This window comes from Brassica rapa, chromosome A09 (genome assembly GCF_000309985.2).
Source record: "Brassica rapa cultivar Chiifu-401-42 chromosome A09, CAAS_Brap_v3.01, whole genome shotgun sequence".
Classification (NCBI taxonomy): Eukaryota; Viridiplantae; Streptophyta; class Magnoliopsida; order Brassicales; family Brassicaceae; genus Brassica; species Brassica rapa.
The window spans coordinates 26,582,475-26,602,112 of record NC_024803.2 but is presented as its reverse complement, the minus strand read 5'-3'; the positions used below and the strand labels follow the sequence as shown (position 1 = coordinate 26,602,112).

The window sequence follows — 19,638 nt, the reverse complement described above, 5'->3', positions numbered from 1 at the left end:
TGGAAAGGGAGAGATGAGCAACAAGTTACTCAGTGAAGTGATTCTAGACCAGTCTGCCCGCATGATCTTCTATACTATTTTATGCGGGAACTAGGGCTGACTAGCCACTACAATCAGTTAATGCATCTTAACATTTCAAATCATCATCATTTTTTTCCAAACATTCTCAATTTTATACATTTCTAACAACCTAGCGATCAATCAATACAATGATCTCACTCATTGCCACACACCTCAAACCATAGACTTAACCGACTCCATTTCAACACCCCGATACCCGACCATGAATTAAGGGCTCCTACAATGTACATTTTTATATCCCGCCTCTCGCGGTTGACTCGTCTTTTCATACTCCATGGGTAACTCTCGCTAGACCACTACTCCATATTCATGTAGATGCCCCAATGGAATACTACCTCACAGCTCCTATGGGTGCCTAGCGTACAGCTAATCCACGTACGCCCTCTATTCTATATACATATAACATAACTAAATATATATTTTAATTTAAAATTCTATTAAAAGTATCTGAAAATAGTTGAAGATAATGAAATTATTATAAAGTATCCGAATTACCTGAAAGTATCCGAAACTATCTGGATAATTTCATCCGAAATATCCAAAAAATGTATCTAAATCATCCTAATTATTTGATATTTACCTTAAATAACCGATATTTTATCCAAATTATCCGAACTATCTGAATCCGAACCGGATCCAAATGAGAACCGACTTTTTTTGGTATTTTTCGGTTCCTACATTTACTATCCGAACCGAACCGAATCCAAAACTATCCAAACCGAATCGAAAATATGTCAAATAGTAAATGGATCTTCTATCCCCTATCCGAACTACCCGAAACCAGAAATGTCCGCCTAGTTGTTTCTTAACTTTTATATCCAGTTTCTATTTAAAGTTATTTGGTTAATTTGTGCTAATTATTATATTTGGCTTAGGACACCAAAAACTTGACTTTATAAAACTAAACAAAACCTTTCGTTATAATGTTGGTAACAAAAAACCTAATATTAAAGAGAACATTACGATACTCAGACCCAAAACGCCAAATAAACGCGATGAGTAAAACAGAGGGCCTAAAGGGTTAGTGGACTCGTTTAAGAACCCTTTTTATTTCAGTTTCTTGTATCGAAAAAGACACGAACAACGTCCATAATCTGAGCTCGACAAATCGGGCATTTCCCTCCACTCCAGTGTAGTTCATTGGCACATTTCAAGCACGTGCACATATGTCCGCACATATACAAAACCGCTTCGACCTGCGTTTCGTCGCAGACGCAGCATTTGCGTTTCATTGGGTTTTCTCCGTGGAATGACTGTTGCAAGCTCGCGTTAGCATCCAAACATGTCTTGACAGAGTCTCGCAGTAACGACATTTCTTGGTGAAGCTGTTGGATCTGTGCTCTCATGTCACTTATAAGCTCCATTTCCTGAAAATGTTTTTTAAGCGGTTCAAAGGTTTGTACTACTAGTGCGGTTGCGAACAACGAGAAATCAAAAATACTTACGGGTGAAGGAGAATTATGAACAGACAAGACAGGAGTGGAAGACGTTACTTCAGTGTCTTGCGAACTCCATGATCCGGCAGGAGACGATGCAAAAATATGAGAAGAAGCTCGGCTAGAGTCATCATCTCTATCGTCTTGCTCTTCGCCTTCTGTTAATGGCTCTTCTTTTTCGTCAGCTTCATTGTTCTGTTCTTCCTCTTGTTCCCATTTTTGACAAGATTTATTCGAGTGTGTCTGCACACGGGACATCATGAGCCTATCGATCTCCTCTCTTAACCCGCTCTCGAGAAAGTCTGTTACCGTTCTTCTGTAAGATACCAAGAAAACACATTCTCTAAGACTAGTTAATATACATAAACAAAGTTGAATTGATTGATTTGATGATGTTAATTACCGCTCAAGAAGTCTACGTATGTCTTCTTTCTCAGACCGAGTGTTCATTACTTCCAGGTACCGTGACTTCCTCAGTTCCTCCCAATAACTTCTCGGCCGTGATATTTCGCTGAGCCAGTCATTGTTCGCTTCTCTGTAATAATACTGCTCCTCTTCATACTCTTCTTGATCTTCCCATCCATTCATGTATGATGTTTCTTGTTTCTCAAGGCACTGGTCCATCTCGTTACTCTCATGTCCCACACCTTGCGTCTCTGGAGCTTCTTGCACACAATTTTCCATTTTTATCTCAATCTGACTTGTTATTTCCTCTTTATCTTCGAACTTGTTGTCATTCCAAGTCTTTGCACCTCTTGTTTCTTGCAGCTCAAGGCAATCCACGTCTGCTTCAACTGTTCCATTTACAGTTTCTTCTTCCTTACATAACGTTGTGCCTGCTGTAGCGAAAGAAGCTTCTTGATTAATACCGCCTTTCTTCAACCCTGTCCTCTCTGTAGCTACTTCTGTCTCTTTACTCGTATCAGCGTTGACTGCGTTAGCACGAAATTTCTCCCTGCGTTGCGATTCAAAAGGTTAAGGATCACAAAAAAGTAAACGCTGAGAACTAAACTCAAGAACTTGAAAGAAAAAAAACAGAAACATAGACTCTCAATAATAACCTTAAACGTAGAACAGCAGAGCCTGGTTCGATCCGGTTCAATCTAGTCGTTTTTTCGTTAGACCGGTATTGATCATGAATTGCTAGACAGCGTTTGAGGTTCCTCAGCCTTAGCATTGACTGAATTAAGAAAAGGAAAAACAAAAGAAGGAGGATTTGAGATGACAGTGTAACAAAAGAAAGTATTGGTGGGGTGGGGGATTATTAAATTAAATAGTGAAAACATATTTTACCTGGAGGCGGCCACGTTGAGTAAACTTAGAAACTGCGTTGCGTTGATGAAGCGAATCCAATTCGCGGTGGCGATCCCGTTCCATTCGCATAAGCAGATCGGTGAACGCTTGCCGTCCTCGGAGTCTCGGGGAGCAACCAATTATCGGAAAACTGCTTTTCTCCGACGAAATGTAAGGTCTCGGCGTTTTGATAGTCGAGAGTCCACCCCCGCGGGCGATTAGCTTCTTTTCATTGCTAAGCCTCCTAATTAAGTCAGCGACTCTACCGGAATCAGAAACTGAACCCTGTGACCGAGATTCCATCTCCACATGACCATTCTCAGCTTCCGATTCATCAGACGGAGATTCTGAGAAACACGAATCTTGAACGCTGTCTCCTGAATCTCCCCGGATACTACTAGCCACCGTGGATTGGTTATGGCTCGGCGAGTTTCCGCCGCTGGATGGGTTTAGCCTCGCCTCCCATATCTGTACCAGCGAAGAAGCTCCGTTGTTTCTCTTCGATTCATCACATTTCTCCTTCCTCGAAACAGATTCTTCTATAGGAAGAGATGCACTAACACGCGATTTTCTAACGGTTGGTTTACCCGTTAACCGAACAATACCATTGTTGCTATCGTTTTTTTTATTAAGAGCCTCGATCCAAGAATCGACCAAGTTCTCAGAATTCTCGTCGGAGACGTGAGATTTAAAGAGCTCGTGATGATGACGATGATGATGGCGGTCTTTCACCGGAGCTTTTAGATTCTTCTTGCAAACGAAAGCGTTTTGATTACGATCTCTAAGGATACAACCGAACCGTTGGGACGAAGACGATATCTCCATATGTTTTACGAATCAAACACTCATTCGAGTTTTATCAACCGATCGAAGGTTTTAAAGAACAGCTCTCTGTTTCTGTGTGTCTCTACAAGAGGAAGTAAAAAAAGGAGGAGAAGATCGTTTTGGGTTAGTGAAGACACTGAATTTTCTCGCACAAGAGAAAATAAAAACAGAACAAAACAAGCGGTGGAGAAGATACGAGGAACAGAACGATGAAGAAGAAAACAAAACCAATTAAACAGTAATGTGCTTATCTGTTTTAGTAGTAAGAGACTTTTCTTCTTTTTCTTTTTTTTTTCCCTCCACCGCTAAAATAAAATGTGTCCTAAAATCGCTCTGTTTTGTCCCTTGAACGTTGGAACGTGTCTGTAAAATAAAGGAAATAACGAAATGAGGTGTAATAACAGAAGATGAGAGATGTTTGAGGTTCTCGAGAAAGAAAAGCTTTCGTGGCTAAGCGTCAAATTGGTTATATACTAGTTATAAAAAGCTGTAGTTTCGGATATTAAATTAAATGGTAATTGTGCACAGATATCGCTTTTCTGGGTAAACGCATTTAATTAATAGTAGTAATTAAAAATTATTAGTTGAAGAAGGCTCCTAAATGCGATAGTCAAAATGAGCCGTTTGGGGATTTAGCCGTTGGCGAGTGGGAACCATGCACTTTCTTGATTTCTTCCACGCCATTATTCGAACTGTTTAAAAAAAGAACTTAGAAGGAATAAAAATTAAATACAAAATATTATTTTTTTCGTCAACAAATACAAAATGTTATACTACTTCAAAAAGGAGAAAATGAGGAAAATGAATGTAAATAAAAACAATTCAAAAATAATACTACTAGAATTACCACCGGAGTTGGACATGAATGTTTTATGTTACGAGTACGTGTTTTAATCCAAACTAGATGACTACATGACAGCGCAGATTTTATTTTAAATTGATCAAATTTTTTTTATAAATTAATTATATATTGTTTAGGGTTAAAATTATTTTAATTGTATATTATTTTATATAGCTTATTTAAAATTATTATAATTATTCGGTGTAATTTTTTTTGCTAATAAATTAATTTATATTATAGTCAGTTTAAATTTGTTGTTTATAATTAGTAGGAAAAACAACTGAATTGAACCGAGTCAAATTGAACCAATCAAGTTCAAACCAACCCAAATAAAACCTAAGTCTATTATCAAATCATTCGGTTAAAGATTTATCCAATCTGAACAGTTCGATTCGAGAAAGAATTTTTCTCTCGAACCTTCCTTGTTACCAAACCCATATCTTTCACAAGGGAGGGTTCGATTCTGTTTTGTCTTGTAAATACGAGTTCGTTTCTGCCTGTAGGATTTCTTCTTTACTTGGCGATCTCTTCTTTACGTTGGCGAGTTTTGTTGTGCTTTCTCATTCAAATCTGGGCAAATATTAAAGTTTTTATATTTTTTACTCAGGTTTGTTATGAACAATAAAGTTTTCGATTTGAAATCGAAGCTGTATCAAGCTCTTCCACATGTGCTCAATTACGGCTTACTGGTGTTCGAACTCTCAGGTCATTGGTTTGTCCAGAGACCTTCCTAGGAGCATCAATCTTTACTTCTAATATATACTAAATTGAAGTAAAATTTCTCTGATTGGAAGAGGTATGGAGGATTGAAAGTATCTGTCAGTTTGGGGTATGATTAGTAGAGTCGGCGTTCATGGCGGTCCGACAAAAATCATTTTCCAGTTGAACAAGAACTTTTTCAGAATCAGATTGTTTCCGGTGGTTTGATGAGTTCAACTAGTTAGTTCGATCCTTTGTGGAAAGAGCATCGATTGGTACAAATCCTCTAAGCTGAGAAGACAAAGATGGAGAGACGACTTCAGAGTCATCCCGGCAGTGCCTGCCGACGAAGTTTGAGACAGCCAAGATTGCTGCTTCATGACTGAAGAACGCATGTTTCAGAGAGCTGGTGAAGGCTACACATGGATGGACATGCATCACAAATCGCTTTTCTATATGGACTGTATTTTATTAAAATTCTCTAGTTGGGCTTTGTACTGATCTATCTGTATTGCCCATTGGGCTCTCATGAAATGAAATGAGAAAAAAAAAAAGAACAGTTCGATTCAATTCGGTTTCAATCTAAACCGAAAAACAAATAGTTTATGTAATTATCTTAATTAAACATACAACTAATATCAAAATACTATAATCCTGAGACACCCAGATATTTCCATTTTTATTCAATATCAGATTTTTTTCTAACCAAATCAAAATAATGAGTAAAAAAGGAAAAGCCAGAACTCTTATATTGAAACGGTGAATGCCTAAAACCTAAACTAAATTTCATTAAAAACAAAAGTTCTCACTACCACTTTTAAAAGTTTTTGTTTCAATTACGTATTGAATTTATGAGAAATTTCATTATCATTTTCATGGTACCATTATGAAATATATCTTCTTCACTAAGTGGCAAAAGACCATTATGTCTTTGTTCTATATATATATAACAAATTATTAATTAAATAAATAAAATAAATTTTGATTCGAATATCTTTGTTCTCTATATATCTTTGTTCAAATTTGAACTTTTTATAATAAAAAAAATTGATTTTTTTTCTTCAAAATTTTCTTTTTTTTTCCAAAATTTCTTTTTAAAAATCAAAAATTATGTTTGAAACTATTTTTTAAAAGTTATATTTTTAAGTATTTATATAGATATATATATATTTTTATTTATTTATTAGAATCCTAAATTTCACATTTCAAAGACCCTACCCCACCCATCAACTCTAAACCCTAAGTCTATATTAGTTAACCTTAGGACTATAAATATTTTTTACCCTTAATTAAAAGTGAGGGTAAAAGATGTTAATATAAACATGAAAAATGGTACTATGAAGGTGATATTTGTGGTAATTTCCCTTGAATTTAGTATACATAATTTTTTTGAGAATTTCATGTTTACCACTTTCATGGTACCATTATTCATCTTTACCACCACTAAAGGGACATTTTCAAAAATATTTTCTTTATTAACTAACAAAAGACTCTTATACACTTGTTTTCTATATATATGTAACAAATAAAGTTCTTATGTTTTTGGAGTAAACTTTTTCAAATTCAAACTTTTTAAAAAAAAATTGATTTTTTATTCGAATTTGTTTTTCTAAAATTTCGTTTCGAAAATCAAAAATATGTTTGAAACTACTTTTTTAAGTATTTATTTATATATTTATTAGAATCATAAATTTCATATTCTGAAAACCCTACTCCACCTCTCAACTATAAATTATAAGTCTAGATTAGTTAACCCTAGTAGTATAAATGTCTTTTACCTTTTATTAAAAGTGAAAGTAAAAATAGTTAGTGCAAATATGAAAAATAATACTATGGATGTGGTATTTATGGCAATTTCCTTTCTTTGACCAACATGATGACTTAATAGCCTTATGTTAATGTTTTAAGACATGAAAGAATTAAACTAACACTAGCTCAATTAATTAAACCAAAACAAAACACAAGCTGAATCAACCAAACTGAACATATAAAATAACCAATGTGTTCACCCCTAATAATTAGTGTGTGTTCACCCCTAATAATTAGTGTTAAGCATTTATCTTCACATGATATATATTTTGAACATTTTCATAATTATGTTTTTATTATATTTATTGTAAAATATGGTTATTTTCAATGTCTAATGATTGTATCTAATGGTTCTTATTGAATTATTATGTTACTTAAATAAATTAAATAATGTTTTATTAGATTATATAGATTAGTGAATATAAAAATAATTGATGTTGCTAACATATAAAATTATGAATATATTTTGTATTTATATATATCATATTAATTATTCTTCATGTAAATATTTTTATACTCTATTATTTTAATTATAGCCTAAAAAATTAAGATTTTAATTGATGAAAATATATGCAAATTTTATTCAATTATCTATATAATATTCTATAGCTTTTTTTATACATTTTGATGAAATAATTTGGATTTGTTTAGAAAATTTTACCCAACAAAAATAGGGGAAATTGCCACAAATACCACATTCATAGTCAGTGGCGGAGGCAATTCATTGTCACGGTGGTCAAATGACCCACGTGAAATTATGAAAACATTATGGCTTTTATTAAAAATTTTAAAATGACCCTGGTCCAAAATATTTATTGACCCCGTTAACATTTTTCTGACCCTTGTCCAAATTACTTTGACCCTAGTCCAAATTTTGTATGGACCATAATCTAATAACTACGTTAATTAATTTGCAGCCCATTATATTTTAGATAAAGAATTACAACAAAATAAGCCCACCAGATAAAATAAACCCAACCATTAATATTATTTCAATGGCTTAAGCCTAATTATTATATTAATTTAGTCATTTGGACGTTTTGTTTTCTTCTTCTCCTTTCTGGTCTTTCTGAAACTCGTCCATTACAACAGCAGTAGCCAGTAGCGAAGGTAATAAATAGTATTGTATTTTGTTAAATAATTTATTTAAGCTTTCTTCTTCTACCAAGTATGAATATTGTATTATATTTTTATAAAAATCAAAAGATCTTAAAACTAGTTTTTATTTATGGCTTGTTCCTTTGATTTTTAGATTATTTTACCCTATAATTGTTATGTTTCATAGTCTCAAATGATAAAATACCAAATGTCTACATAAAGGATACCATTTGCACAAAAAAACAGAAGGATTGCTCAACATACAAATTTCGTAACTATTAGACATAGAGAATTGAACATTGTCTGTTATATTATATACTTGGTTTGATATTATATTTTGTTTTTATTTATGCAGGTACCATCAGACAAAATGGAACGATATTTGAATTTGAACAAAAGAAAAGCTCCACCATCTGATATCAACTTGGATGATTTGCCGTGGGATCCAGCTAAGCGGAAAAACATTCTAGACTATCCTTATAATCAAAGAGATGAAGTAAGGCGCAAGTATTTGACTAGAGGACCTTGTCAACCTATTGGTCATACTTTTCAACAAAAATCAATAGGAGGTGTATTACGACGCTTTAATCCACGTTGGTTTGAGCAGTACCCTGATTGGTTAGAGTATAGTCTGGATCAAGAGAAGGCTTTTTGTTTGTTTTGTTACTTGTTCAGAGTTCAAGCTGGAAAACAAGGCGGAAGTGATACTTTTGTATCAACGGGGTTTTCTAGTTGGAATAAGGCTGATAGTTTCAGTAAGTATGTGGGAGATCATACTAGTTTTCACAACGATGCTAGAAATAAATGTGAAGACTTGATGAGACAAGGTCAGTCTATCAAGCATGCTTTACATAAGCAAACCAATGTTGTGAAGAATGATTATCGGATCCGTTTGAGTGCTTCAATTGATGTTTCTAGACACTTGTTACACCAAGGACTGTCTTTTCTTGGTCATGATGAGAAAGAAGAGTCAACAAACAAAGGTAATTTCTTAGAGCTTCTGAAGTATACGGCTAGTCAGAATGAGGCTGTTAGAAAAGTTGTGATGAACAATGCTCCTAAAAATAATCAGATGACTTCTCCTCCTATCCAGAAAGACATTGCTCATTGCTTTGCGGAAGAAGTAACTAAGTCTGTCATACAAGAAATCAACAATGATGTATTTGGCTTGCTGGTAGATGAATCGGCTGATATTTCAGATAAAGAGCAAATAGCTGTGGTTTTTCATTTCGTTGATAAATTTGGGCTCGTAAAAGAAAGATTTGTTGGTCTTAGTCATGTGAAAGAGACATCTTCTTCAACTCTGAAGGATGCTATTGATGATTTGTTTTCGAAACATGGATTGAGTTTGAAAAAGGTGAGAGGACAAGGTTATGATGGGGCCAGCAATATGAAAGGAGAATTCAATGGTTTAAGATCTTTGATTTTGAGAGAAAGTGGATCTGCATATTATGTTCACTGTTTTGCTCATCAACTTCAGCTGGTTGTTGTGGCTGTTGCAAAGAAGCATTTTGAAGTTGGAGAATTTTTCGATATGGTTCATGTTCTGTTGAATGTGGTTGGGGCTTCTTGTAAAAGAAAAGTTATGCTCACTGAAAGTAATCGCAAGAGAATGGAAGAAGAGATTAGTAAGGGTAAAATGAAGACTGGAACTGGGCTGAATCAAGACCTTTCTCTTAAAAGACCTGGATATACTCGTTGGGGTTCACATTACAAGACTTTATTACGGCTTGTTGTGATGTTTCCATGTATTATTGAAGTTCTTGAACATATTCAGATAGAAGGCGCAGATGGCACCAAAAGACAACAAGCATATGGTCTCCTCAAATATTTTCAGACATTTGGTTTTGTCTTTCATCTACACTTGATGCTTGTTGTTTTGGGACTCACTAATAATTTGTCAAAGGCTCTACAGAAAAGAGATCAAGAGATCTTGAATGCAGTTTCATTGGTTGAATCTACTAAGCGACAATTACAGAAGCTTAGAGATGAAGGATGGGATGATTTTGTGGCTGAAGTTTATTCTTTTAGTGAGAAGAATAATATTGAAGTGCCTAGTATGGAGGAAAACTTTGTTGACTCAAGAAAACCAAGGAGTAAAACTGGCATCACAAACTTGCATCATTATAAGGTGGAGTGTTTTTACACTGTTCTAGATTTGCAGCTTCAAGAGTTCAATGATCGATTTGATGAGGTGAATTCTGAACTACTAATCTGTATGGCATCCTTAAGTCCGATAGATTCTTTTGTTCAGTTTGACAAGTCACTGTTGGTGAGACTAGCTGAGCTTTATCCAGATGATTTTAGTTGTGTGGAGCGAAGATCTCTTGAGCAACAGTTTGACATCTACCTTGATAATGTGAAAAAAGATGAAAGATTTTCTAATCTAGAGAGTATTGGTGATCTTGCTCGTGTATTGGTGGAGACAAGGAAACATCTTTCTCATCCTTTGGTTTATCGTCTTTTGAAGCTATGTTTGATTCTTCCTGTTGCAACTGCAAGTGTTGAAAGGTGCTTCTCCGCTATGAACATTGTGAAGACGGCTTCGCGTAACAGTATTGGTGATGAATTTTTAAGTGATTGTCTAGTTTGTTTCATTGAAAAGCATATTCTTGATACAGTGGCAAACGAAACAATCATAAAAAGCTTTCAAAATATGAGTGAGCGTAGAGTACATCTTTGAAATTCAATGTACAGTGATATTTTTATTATTCAATAGTTTATGTACTTTAAGCAAAGTTATATCATGACTCCCGTCAACATTTTCTCTGACTCCGCCACTGTTCATAGTACCACTTTTCATGTTTACCCTAATCATTTTTACCCTCTCTTTTTATGAAAGGTAAAAAACAGTTATATCTCTAGGGTTAACTAATATAGACTTAGGGTTTAGAGTTGAAGGATGAGGTAAAATTCTTGGAATGTGAAATTTAAGATTCTAATAAATATATAAATAAATACTGAAACAAATATAAAAAATAATTTAAAAATAGTTTCAAACATTATTTTTTATTTTAAAAAATAAATTTTGAAAATCATATATTTTGAAAGAAAAAGAAAAAAAAAGAAAATTATAAAAAATTTGAATTTGAAAAAGTATCATTCAAAAATATAAAAAAATTATTATTATTATTTTTTATTTATTATATATAGAGCACAAGTGTATAAGAGCATTTTGCCACTTAATGAAGAATGTATTTTTGAAAATGTCATTTTAGTGGTGGTAAAAGTGAATAACAATACCATGAAAATGGTAAACATGAAATTCTCCCCAAAAATATATATGATTATAAGTAAAGATTTAGTCCAACGGATTTTGCTAATCATCCACTTCTGTATTGAAGCTCATCATCAAACAGTTTTTTTTTCAACGGGAACAAAAAATAAATGTTTGTATAATCCTTTTTGAGTTTTTGTTTCGGTTTTGTCGGATCCGCATACACAAATTATATATTTTTTCTAATCATATAAAAAAAATTAATTGACTTTTAAAACCCGAGAATATCTTTTAACAAAATACAATTTACAAAATAATTTTTTTTTAATTTATATTTTAGTGTATTTGAATATTTATATAAAAAATTATACTATTTTGTTAAGTATGAAATTTTATAGGATGTTTTTTAATTTTTTTTTTAGTTATTTCAACTCTTTTCGTTATTAATTTTAATTAAAATATATTTAATTTATTTGATTACCTGAATAAAATATTTTGATAAATGTTTACCATAAAATTTATTTGATGTCGATTTATTGCATTTTATTTATATACATTATTTAATTTAATAAGAAAATATATTTAAACTTAAATAACTGTAATTTAAAGAAAAATAAATAAAATAAGTTTTAATTTAATTGATTTGAAATTAAATTTTATCTTGTAGTATGCAAACCTACAAAGATATGTTATAATTATCTTGGTTTATCAGAAATTATCAAATAATTTGAAAGGAAATAGATAAAAGGTTATTGAAAAAATGATACTTAATATTTTTATATTGTTTGGATACAAGATTAATTATTATTTTGTTAGGAAACATAGATATATAGTAGTATGATATTATTTGCATAATTAATTTATAATAAATATTGTTTGGATACAAGATTAATTATTATGTTTTCAGGAAATAGATAGTAGTGTGATATTGTTTGCATAATTAATTTATAATAAATGATTTTTGGATACAATATTAATTATTATGTTGTTAGGAAACACAGATAGTAGTATAATAGGGTACAATTTTGTATTTAAAATCAAATTTCAAATTTAGGTCCAAACAAATATTTTTGTTTTAATAATGGAAACTTAAACCAACTATATGTACAATAAATAGTTGTGTAGACATCCTTGTATACATTTCAACACATCATTTTGAGGATGTAGTTAGAGTACTATAGTTATTCGTAAAAACATAAATCAATTCATGCTTTAATTTTTTTTTTTAATTTATATATTAATCACTAAATTTTATTATATTCATATTTTCTAAACTATACCTATTTTTATTATTTTTAGGGGAAGGGCTGAAACCTAACAAATTTATATCCGTAAATAAATTTTTAGCACGGACATTTTACTGGATCCAAAATCCGAACCTACTCTATTAAAAAAAAAAGCAAAATTGAATTGAAATAAAAAATATTCAATCAAAATTGAGTTTAAAAAAAATTAGATACCTGAACCGTACCCGTATATATACCTGAAGTTACATGATCATATATTTGCCTAATGCTTAAATCTCCTTCGTCATTATCGATTCATTATATCCTTAGGATCTTCCTACCTTTGAATACTAAACAATCTTCATGAAAGCGTAAAGGGACAAAGAGAAACATAAAAATAATCGAAGGATTTCAAGAGAGGATGCATAGGAAATGTGTTAACCAATGGTTATCGTTGTTATGGTGGAGTGAAATTAGTGTTTTGAAAGAGAGGAAAGCATACAATGATTTGGAAGTTGATTTGAGGCGAGATATGTAAAGGTATAGGATAAAAGAGATGATTGACCTTGCGACGTTATTTGATAGGTCTGGAATTAAGATTAAGGTGAGGTCGTTTCAAGGTTTGAGCCGAAGGAGATAAGATTGCAATGTGATGATGATGATGAAAATAAAAGCTCTAAATGTGAAAAAGTGGATTAAATATGGATTATACTAGTGGTAAGAAATCTCTGATGAGATTTGTCTTTGAAATAATTGATCAGTGATAGTTAATTATCATTGTGAAGATGAAAATGATCAAAATGAAAATGATCAAAGCCTAATTCTGATTCCTCGGTTGACAAAATATTTTCGGTGATTTTTGTTATATCAGTAATAACGGAACTCAAATTCAAAATATTAGAATCCGATCTGGTATCCAAAATTATTTGAATAGATACTAGCTCCCTATACAGAAATACCTACGAATCTAAAATCTTTGATCTGAACCCGATTGGATATTCAAATACTCATGCCTAGATGGAATTAATGGAGAAAACTGATATTAACTTTAGATGTTATCATGATATTGGTTGTGGTTTACTAATATAGTTTCGGTATGGATGCATAGATGTGACCCTTTAGTAAGCCTCTTACTAAATTGGTCCACGTAAATGAGGAAAACTCATGCATGGTTGTAAAATGAAATTAGTAATTTTGCGATTTCACCTTTTGCTTCGCCAGATTATTCAATAAGATACCGCTACTGTATCATAACGGGTTTATATCTAGGCGATATGTGACTTACAGACCTTGTTCTTTCAAAATATTCACGTTTTATTTTATCTACAAACTGATATCGTCATAACATAATCGGTTCTAAAATTTTATAATTTACAAACAATTTATTAAGGCGGAATTATGCGAATTAAAAGAGAAAGAGTTTACAAGAGATCTGCAGCATGTCACAAGGAGTATCGTCAAGCATGGATCCCATAAGGCGGCTCAGGTGATGCAGTCAGGCGTGAATCCTTATACGACATGTAGAATTGTCGGTCGTAGAATCGTCTGTAATATTTATCATAGTTGTAATAACATAATTACCCAGCGTTAAAAGAAAACAATTTATTAATAGTTTTAATAAAATTTTATTTTTTAACAATCTAGAAAGTCTATATTAACTTCAAAATTTCAGTGTTTCTAGGCGAATACACAAAATCGGCCAAACATGACCATCTCTATAATATTATTTGAGAAGTCAGTTTCCTATGTGTCGCTCTCACGTTAACTCTCACGATGGTTGATTACACTAATACCCTTAATGAATTAACTTACATTTAAAATACTATTATTTATTATTTTATTTAGTTCCCTTTTTAAAAAATTTCTAAAAATATACACATATAATAAAAAATAACTTTTTTTTTATAAAGTTAAAAAAAAAAGAAGAATTTAAAAACGAAAATATATGTATATATAATATGATTTCATAAAAAAAGAAAGTTCACAAAATAGTAATATTACATTAAAAAATATTTTTAAATAACATAAAAATATTATTTGAGAAGTCAGTTTCCTATGTGTCGCTCTCACGTTAACTCTCACGACGGTTGATTACACTAATACCCTTAATGAATTAACTTACATTTAAAATACTATTATTTATTATTTTATTTAGTGTCTTTTTTAAAAAAATTCTAAAAATATACACATATAATAAAAATAATTTTTTTTATAAAGTTAAAAAAAAAAGAAGAATTGAAAAACGAAAATATATGTATATATAATATGAATTCATAAAAAAGGAAAGTTCACAAAATAGTAATATTACATTTAAAAAATATTTTTAAATAACATAAAATTTTATTTTGAACTAATAAAATACTTTCTTTATATCTATATTTTCTTAGATGAAAATTATAAATTTCTATATAACATGATTTCATTAAAAACAATTTACACATATAATCTTGATATTAGAAATAAAAATATTATTTCTTCTAAAACATAATTTAAACAATACAAAAAAGTTCAAATTAATAAAAATATTTTTATATACCTATATATTTTCTTAGATGATTACATAAAATAATTAAGTAACATAAACTAATATATGTTTAATTATCTAAAAATATTTTATAATTAGTAATATTGAAATGTTTTATTTATTTTTCATAAATTTAGTTGACTATAATATCTTTCAATTACAGCAAAAAAATATCGACAAATTATATTTTACTTATATAATATTATTTTAAATACAATCACAATTTTTTTACTGCTTATTTTTAAGAGTTTCATAAATTTAGTTGACTATAATATCTTTCAATTACAACAAAAAATATCGATAAAATTATATTTTACTTATATAATATTAGTACTTATTTTTAAGAGATATTAAAAAAAAATAAAAGGAAAATTCTAAAATAAACATCGTTTGATCAAATAGTTACAAAATAGTTTAATGAGGTAGATCTATTATATTTTATCATTATTAAAGTTATTTTTTAATATTAAATATGCTTTTAAATTTTATTTTATTTTGTTTTTGTGGAACTTAGTAGAACCATAATCAAAATACCAAAGCAAATCTGAATTCTCATTTTTAAGATTATTCAAATAAATTTTAGTTTCCATTCAATAAATCAAAGGCATAAAGTTATTTAGAAATTTTAAACTATTTTAATTATTGTAAATATTGATATGTGTACATGAGCTTTCAAAAATGTATCAGCTACTACGCATGTAACTTCATATTGATCATCCTTTATTTTCTAATATTTTTTTAAAAAACATCAACATATAATTTGATAAATGTTATGAAAATACATGCACATTTGACTTAATTATAATAAAAAAATAATTATACTTCATTTTTAATTTGAAAGAATATATGTAACTCAATATACTCATAACATGAATGATTCGACTAATCCAACTTATATCTAAAATCATAATTTTAACTACGATAAGATTATATAATTTTATAAGAATAGTAATTTATTTTATAAATATAAATCATAGGACAACTCAAAAAATATTAAAAATGAAAACAAAACATTAACCAACTGTTACAATTTAGTTCTTTTTTAAAATTTATATATATAAATGAGACTTCAGAATATTATCGTTTGGTTATATTAATTTATGTAATTTGGAATCATACACTTTAGTTTATTTTTTTATTTCATTCTAAGCATAATATATCTTAAGTTATACATAATCTTCATAAAATATATTTACGTACACATGTAAGATAACAACCACCTAAATGTAAATAAAAAATTAATCAAAATTTTAATATATAGAATAAAAAATACTATAGTTGAATTCATATATGCAATCTAATTTATCCAAAAAATAACAAAATCGACTAAAAAACAACAAAATCGATTAGATATAACATATAGAAAAATTAAAGTAATGTAATATTATTAATTTAAATGATGTATATAAATTATAAATTATTTTAATATTAAATGTAAATAGTAATAAATTATTATAATATATTTACTTTAGAAATATTTATACCCGTGCATGAGCACGGGAAAATCACCTAGTAACAATATAATAGGGAAATCAATTATAGCAATATAAGTGATAACCGACCAATGAACCACATAAATTAAGCCCAATCCAAGTTGACGAAAAAATAAAAATAACAATCTAATCCAAATAAGTAAAAGGCTTGTTTCACATCAAATTATCAGTTTATTGATTTCTCTTCTATCAAAAAATCAAAAGTATACACGACATGCAAGCAACTCATTTGAATTATTAAAATACTAAAGGTGTGCTTCCCACGTAAAACCATCACATTCATTTTCAACCCCCAATATATAAACTACTCGCAGACATCTCTTGGCCATATCAAACAAATTCAAACTCAATAAACTGAGAAAGATATAAAAAGGCAAGATAATGAAGTCGGCCGTGGTCTCAGTCTTCATCCTCGTGATTCTCGTGGCCTGGCCAGTATCGGCTGGCAAAGACTTACCGGGAGAGGGAGGATACGGAGGCGACGAGGAAGAGGACACAAAGTCATGGTTTCCTTTGGACAATCTGTTATCGTTGAGTTATTATGATAAGATTTGTCCAAATTTTGAGAAAATCGTTGATACAAAAGTCAGGGAATGGACAAAGACTGATCCTTCCCTTGGTCCAGCCCTCCTCCGCCTTCTCTTCCACGATTGCGGCGTCACGGTATTGCAATTATACCTTCTTTCTTAAATATTCTTTTAACATTAATCTTTCAACTGCATAGTATATATATTAACCTTATACTCTCATGCTATAGCTAGCTAACTAATGTTTTCGTTCATATAATATACAGTTTACATAGTTCTGAAAATCGACCTGAATTGATAGTTTCTTCGAATGACTATTAGAGTTTGTATCGGTAACACTAAGGATCGGATAAAATAAAAATAAAATATGCGGAATGCAATGCCAAAACCAATAAAACTTGATAAGTAATAGATTAATCCTTTAATGACAAATTTCATTTCATTTTGAAGAAGAGATGAACAAAAGTAGTAACTAATGAGAGAAATATCTCTTGTGTATGGATAACGTTCAGGGATGTGATGCATCGATTCTTCTAGACCACAAAGAATCAGAGAGAAGATCTCCAGCAAGCAAAACCCTAAGAGGCTTCGAGCTGATCGAGGATATCAAGTCCGAGATCGAGAAATCCTGCCCCGGTCTAGTCTCATGTGCCGACATCCTAACCGCAGCTAGCCGCAGCGCAACCTACCAACTAGGTGGTCCTTACTGGCCCAACGCCTACGGACGTCGCGACTCCACCAACTCTTACGCTAGAGACGTCGAGAAAGTCCCTTCAGGCCGCCGTGACATCACCGGCCTCCTCGAGACGTTTCAGTCGTACGGACTCAACATTCTCGACCTTGTCGTCCTTTCCGGAGCCCACACCATCGGAAAAGCTTACTGTGGAACCATCCAGTCGAGGCTTTACAATTTCAACGCGACCCATGGAACTGATCCGTCTATTGACCCCAAATACGCAGATTTCTTGCGCCGCAAGTGTCGTTGGGCCTCAGAGACGGTTTACCTAGACGCCACGACTCCTGTGGTATTCGATAATCAGTATTACATTAATCTTCAGAATAATATGGGAGTTTTGACGACTGATGCGGAGCTTGTGAAGGACCCGAGGACCGCTCCGCTTGTAAAGGCTTTCGCGGAGCAGCCGCCTCAGATGTTCAGACATCAGTTTGCTGTGTCGATGGCTAAGCTGGTCAATGTTGGTGTCATCACTGGTGAAGATCGTACTGGAGAGATCAGGAGAGTTTGCAGCAAATCTAACTCTAAACGTTACTGATTCTTTTTCAAAAAAAAAAAAAAATCAAACGGTGCTGGGTTTTTAAAAGAATCTTTCTTGACAAATAATTTCTTGTTTTGTTTCAATTTAAATTTTGTGATACGTTGTCTGAACAACTAAAATATGTGAATCTTGATTTATACTGAGAATTATTGTTATGTTAAAAAGTTATCTAAGATTCGTGATTCTGATTTACATTTGGCTCAAAATCAAGATGTCTAAAGGTTTACAAAGTTGATTGAATCCTAAAATGTTAACTATCTAGTCAAGTAAAAATAGTAGCGATGATAGTTTTTGGTGCAAGAAAATTAAACATGGGAGGCATAATCAGACATATTTAGTTTCAAAACATTTCTTTTTAGGTCTATAATACTTTAAAGTGGCTAAAAATAAAAGTGCAAAACAAGACATTTTCTAAGACAATTAAGAAATATTCAGGGAACATAATAGTTATGAGAGGTGAAACAGAACTAGAAGTGAAAACAAAACAAAACAAAACTTGGGAACTTAGACACGCTTGCCTCGAAGGAAACCCTTGCTGCGACGATTCTTCATGCCCATCTTAAACTTCTTCTTCAACTTCCTCCCGATGGGTTTAAGAGACTTATTACGCTTCTCATCATCCATTTCCATATCTGCAAACAACAACGATAATATCCAAAACAGGACATAGCTATCTTACCAACACTTTCAGACATAACCAAACAGCGGTTCCATCAACCTATACGAATTCAAGTGTATTGAGAAACTTGATGCTGCTACAGAAGAAATCGAACATACCCATATCATTGGCGATAGTCCCGGAGGCAGAGGTAGACTCGGGGGTGGAGGTCGCAACTTCCATGAACGGAGAAGGTGGTGGCTGACGAACAGGTAATTTGGGGGCGGCGAGTGCGGCTTCGATGGCGGCGGATTTGGCGTCGTCTCTCGTTAGAGTGAATGCTTCCTTCTCCACTATTTCTCTTCTAATAGCTCTCAGTCTCTTCACCCTCTTGCATCTCATTGATTTCGCCATTGTAATCAAAGTTCGAGGGGATGAGAAATTAGGGCTTTGACGGAGAAGGGACTATGAGATTCGGGTGTCGGATTGGGTTATATCGTCTAAACCTAATTGAGGAAAAATTGCTCGTATTTTGTTTGGTTACAAGAATAGCTGTATCCTGTCCAGTTGTATGGCCCATATCAGAATATTTTCTTAATGGCCTATTAATGATATTTACAGGCCCAAATCATTGTGTAAGTGATGCTCCCTTCTATCACTTCACTTGGTAGAGGAAAGGTTCCTGTGCTACATT

General features: G+C 31.8%; 4 protein-coding genes across 5 annotated transcripts; 2 read left to right on the top strand and 2 right to left on the bottom strand.

Annotated features, from left to right (window-relative positions):
* Positions 1 to 955: 955 nt before the first annotated feature.
* LOC103840284 lies at positions 956 to 6,161 on the bottom strand. The gene is made up of 5 exons (XM_009116781.3): positions 2,811 to 6,161; positions 2,579 to 2,697; positions 1,921 to 2,472; positions 1,527 to 1,833; positions 956 to 1,448 (listed from the first exon to the last, which is right to left on the bottom strand). The coding sequence occupies exons 1-5, from the start codon at positions 3,633 to 3,635 to the stop codon at positions 1,134 to 1,136; spliced, it is 2,118 nt and encodes a 705-aa protein (XP_009115029.1). The 5' UTR covers positions 3,636 to 6,161; the 3' UTR covers positions 956 to 1,133.
* A 335-nt stretch (positions 6,162 to 6,496) lies between these two features.
* LOC103840358 (zinc finger MYM-type protein 1) lies at positions 6,497 to 12,711 on the top strand. The gene has a single exon (XM_033280646.1). The coding sequence runs from the start codon at positions 8,432 to 8,434 to the stop codon at positions 10,763 to 10,765; it is 2,334 nt and encodes a 777-aa protein (XP_033136537.1). The 5' UTR covers positions 6,497 to 8,431; the 3' UTR covers positions 10,766 to 12,711.
* Positions 12,712 to 15,517: 2,806 nt separating this feature from the next.
* On the top strand, positions 15,518 to 18,519 carry LOC103840283 (peroxidase 7). The gene is made up of 2 exons (XM_009116780.2): positions 15,518 to 17,205; positions 17,582 to 18,519. The coding sequence occupies exons 1-2, from the start codon at positions 16,924 to 16,926 to the stop codon at positions 18,341 to 18,343; spliced, it is 1,044 nt and encodes a 347-aa protein (XP_009115028.2). The 5' UTR covers positions 15,518 to 16,923; the 3' UTR covers positions 18,344 to 18,519.
* Positions 18,520 to 18,667: 148 nt separating this feature from the next.
* On the bottom strand, positions 18,668 to 19,450 carry LOC103840281. 2 transcript variants are annotated; one of them, XM_033279597.1, is made up of 2 exons: positions 19,145 to 19,450; positions 18,668 to 18,984 (listed from the first exon to the last, which is right to left on the bottom strand). In XM_033279597.1, the coding sequence occupies exons 1-2, from the start codon at positions 19,356 to 19,358 to the stop codon at positions 18,851 to 18,853; spliced, it is 348 nt and encodes a 115-aa protein (XP_033135488.1). In that variant the 5' UTR covers positions 19,359 to 19,450; the 3' UTR covers positions 18,668 to 18,850. The 2 variants fall into 2 exon arrangements, with proteins under 2 accessions (XP_033135488.1, XP_009115027.1); XM_009116779.3 differs by having other exon boundaries at positions 18,668 to 18,978; positions 19,124 to 19,439.
* Between the last annotated feature and the right edge of the window lie 188 nt (positions 19,451 to 19,638).

Excerpts from the sequence above, each read along its gene's own strand:
- LOC103840284 (XM_009116781.3), bottom strand. The coding sequence starts at position 3,635 with ATGGAGATATCGTCTTCGTCCCAACGGTTCGGTTGTATCCTTAGAGAT. Across the intron at positions 2,698-2,810 it reads CTCAACGTGGCCGCCTCCAG|TCAATGCTAAGGCTGAGGAA; the intron begins GTAAAATATGTT and ends TTCTTAATTCAG. Across the intron at positions 2,473-2,578 it reads TCTGCTGTTCTACGTTTAAG|GGAGAAATTTCGTGCTAACG; the intron begins GTTATTATTGAG and ends ATCGCAACGCAG.
- LOC103840358 (XM_033280646.1), top strand. The coding sequence starts at position 8,432 with ATGCAGGTACCATCAGACAAAATGGAACGATATTTGAATTTGAACAAA.
- LOC103840283 (XM_009116780.2), top strand. The coding sequence starts at position 16,924 with ATGAAGTCGGCCGTGGTCTCAGTCTTCATCCTCGTGATTCTCGTGGCC. Across the intron at positions 17,206-17,581 it reads TCCACGATTGCGGCGTCACG|GGATGTGATGCATCGATTCT; the intron begins GTATTGCAATTA and ends GATAACGTTCAG.
- LOC103840281 (XM_009116779.3), bottom strand. The coding sequence starts at position 19,358 with ATGGCGAAATCAATGAGATGCAAGAGGGTGAAGAGACTGAGAGCTATT. Across the intron at positions 18,979-19,123 it reads GACTATCGCCAATGATATGG|ATATGGAAATGGATGATGAG; the intron begins GTATGTTCGATT and ends TGTTGTTTGCAG.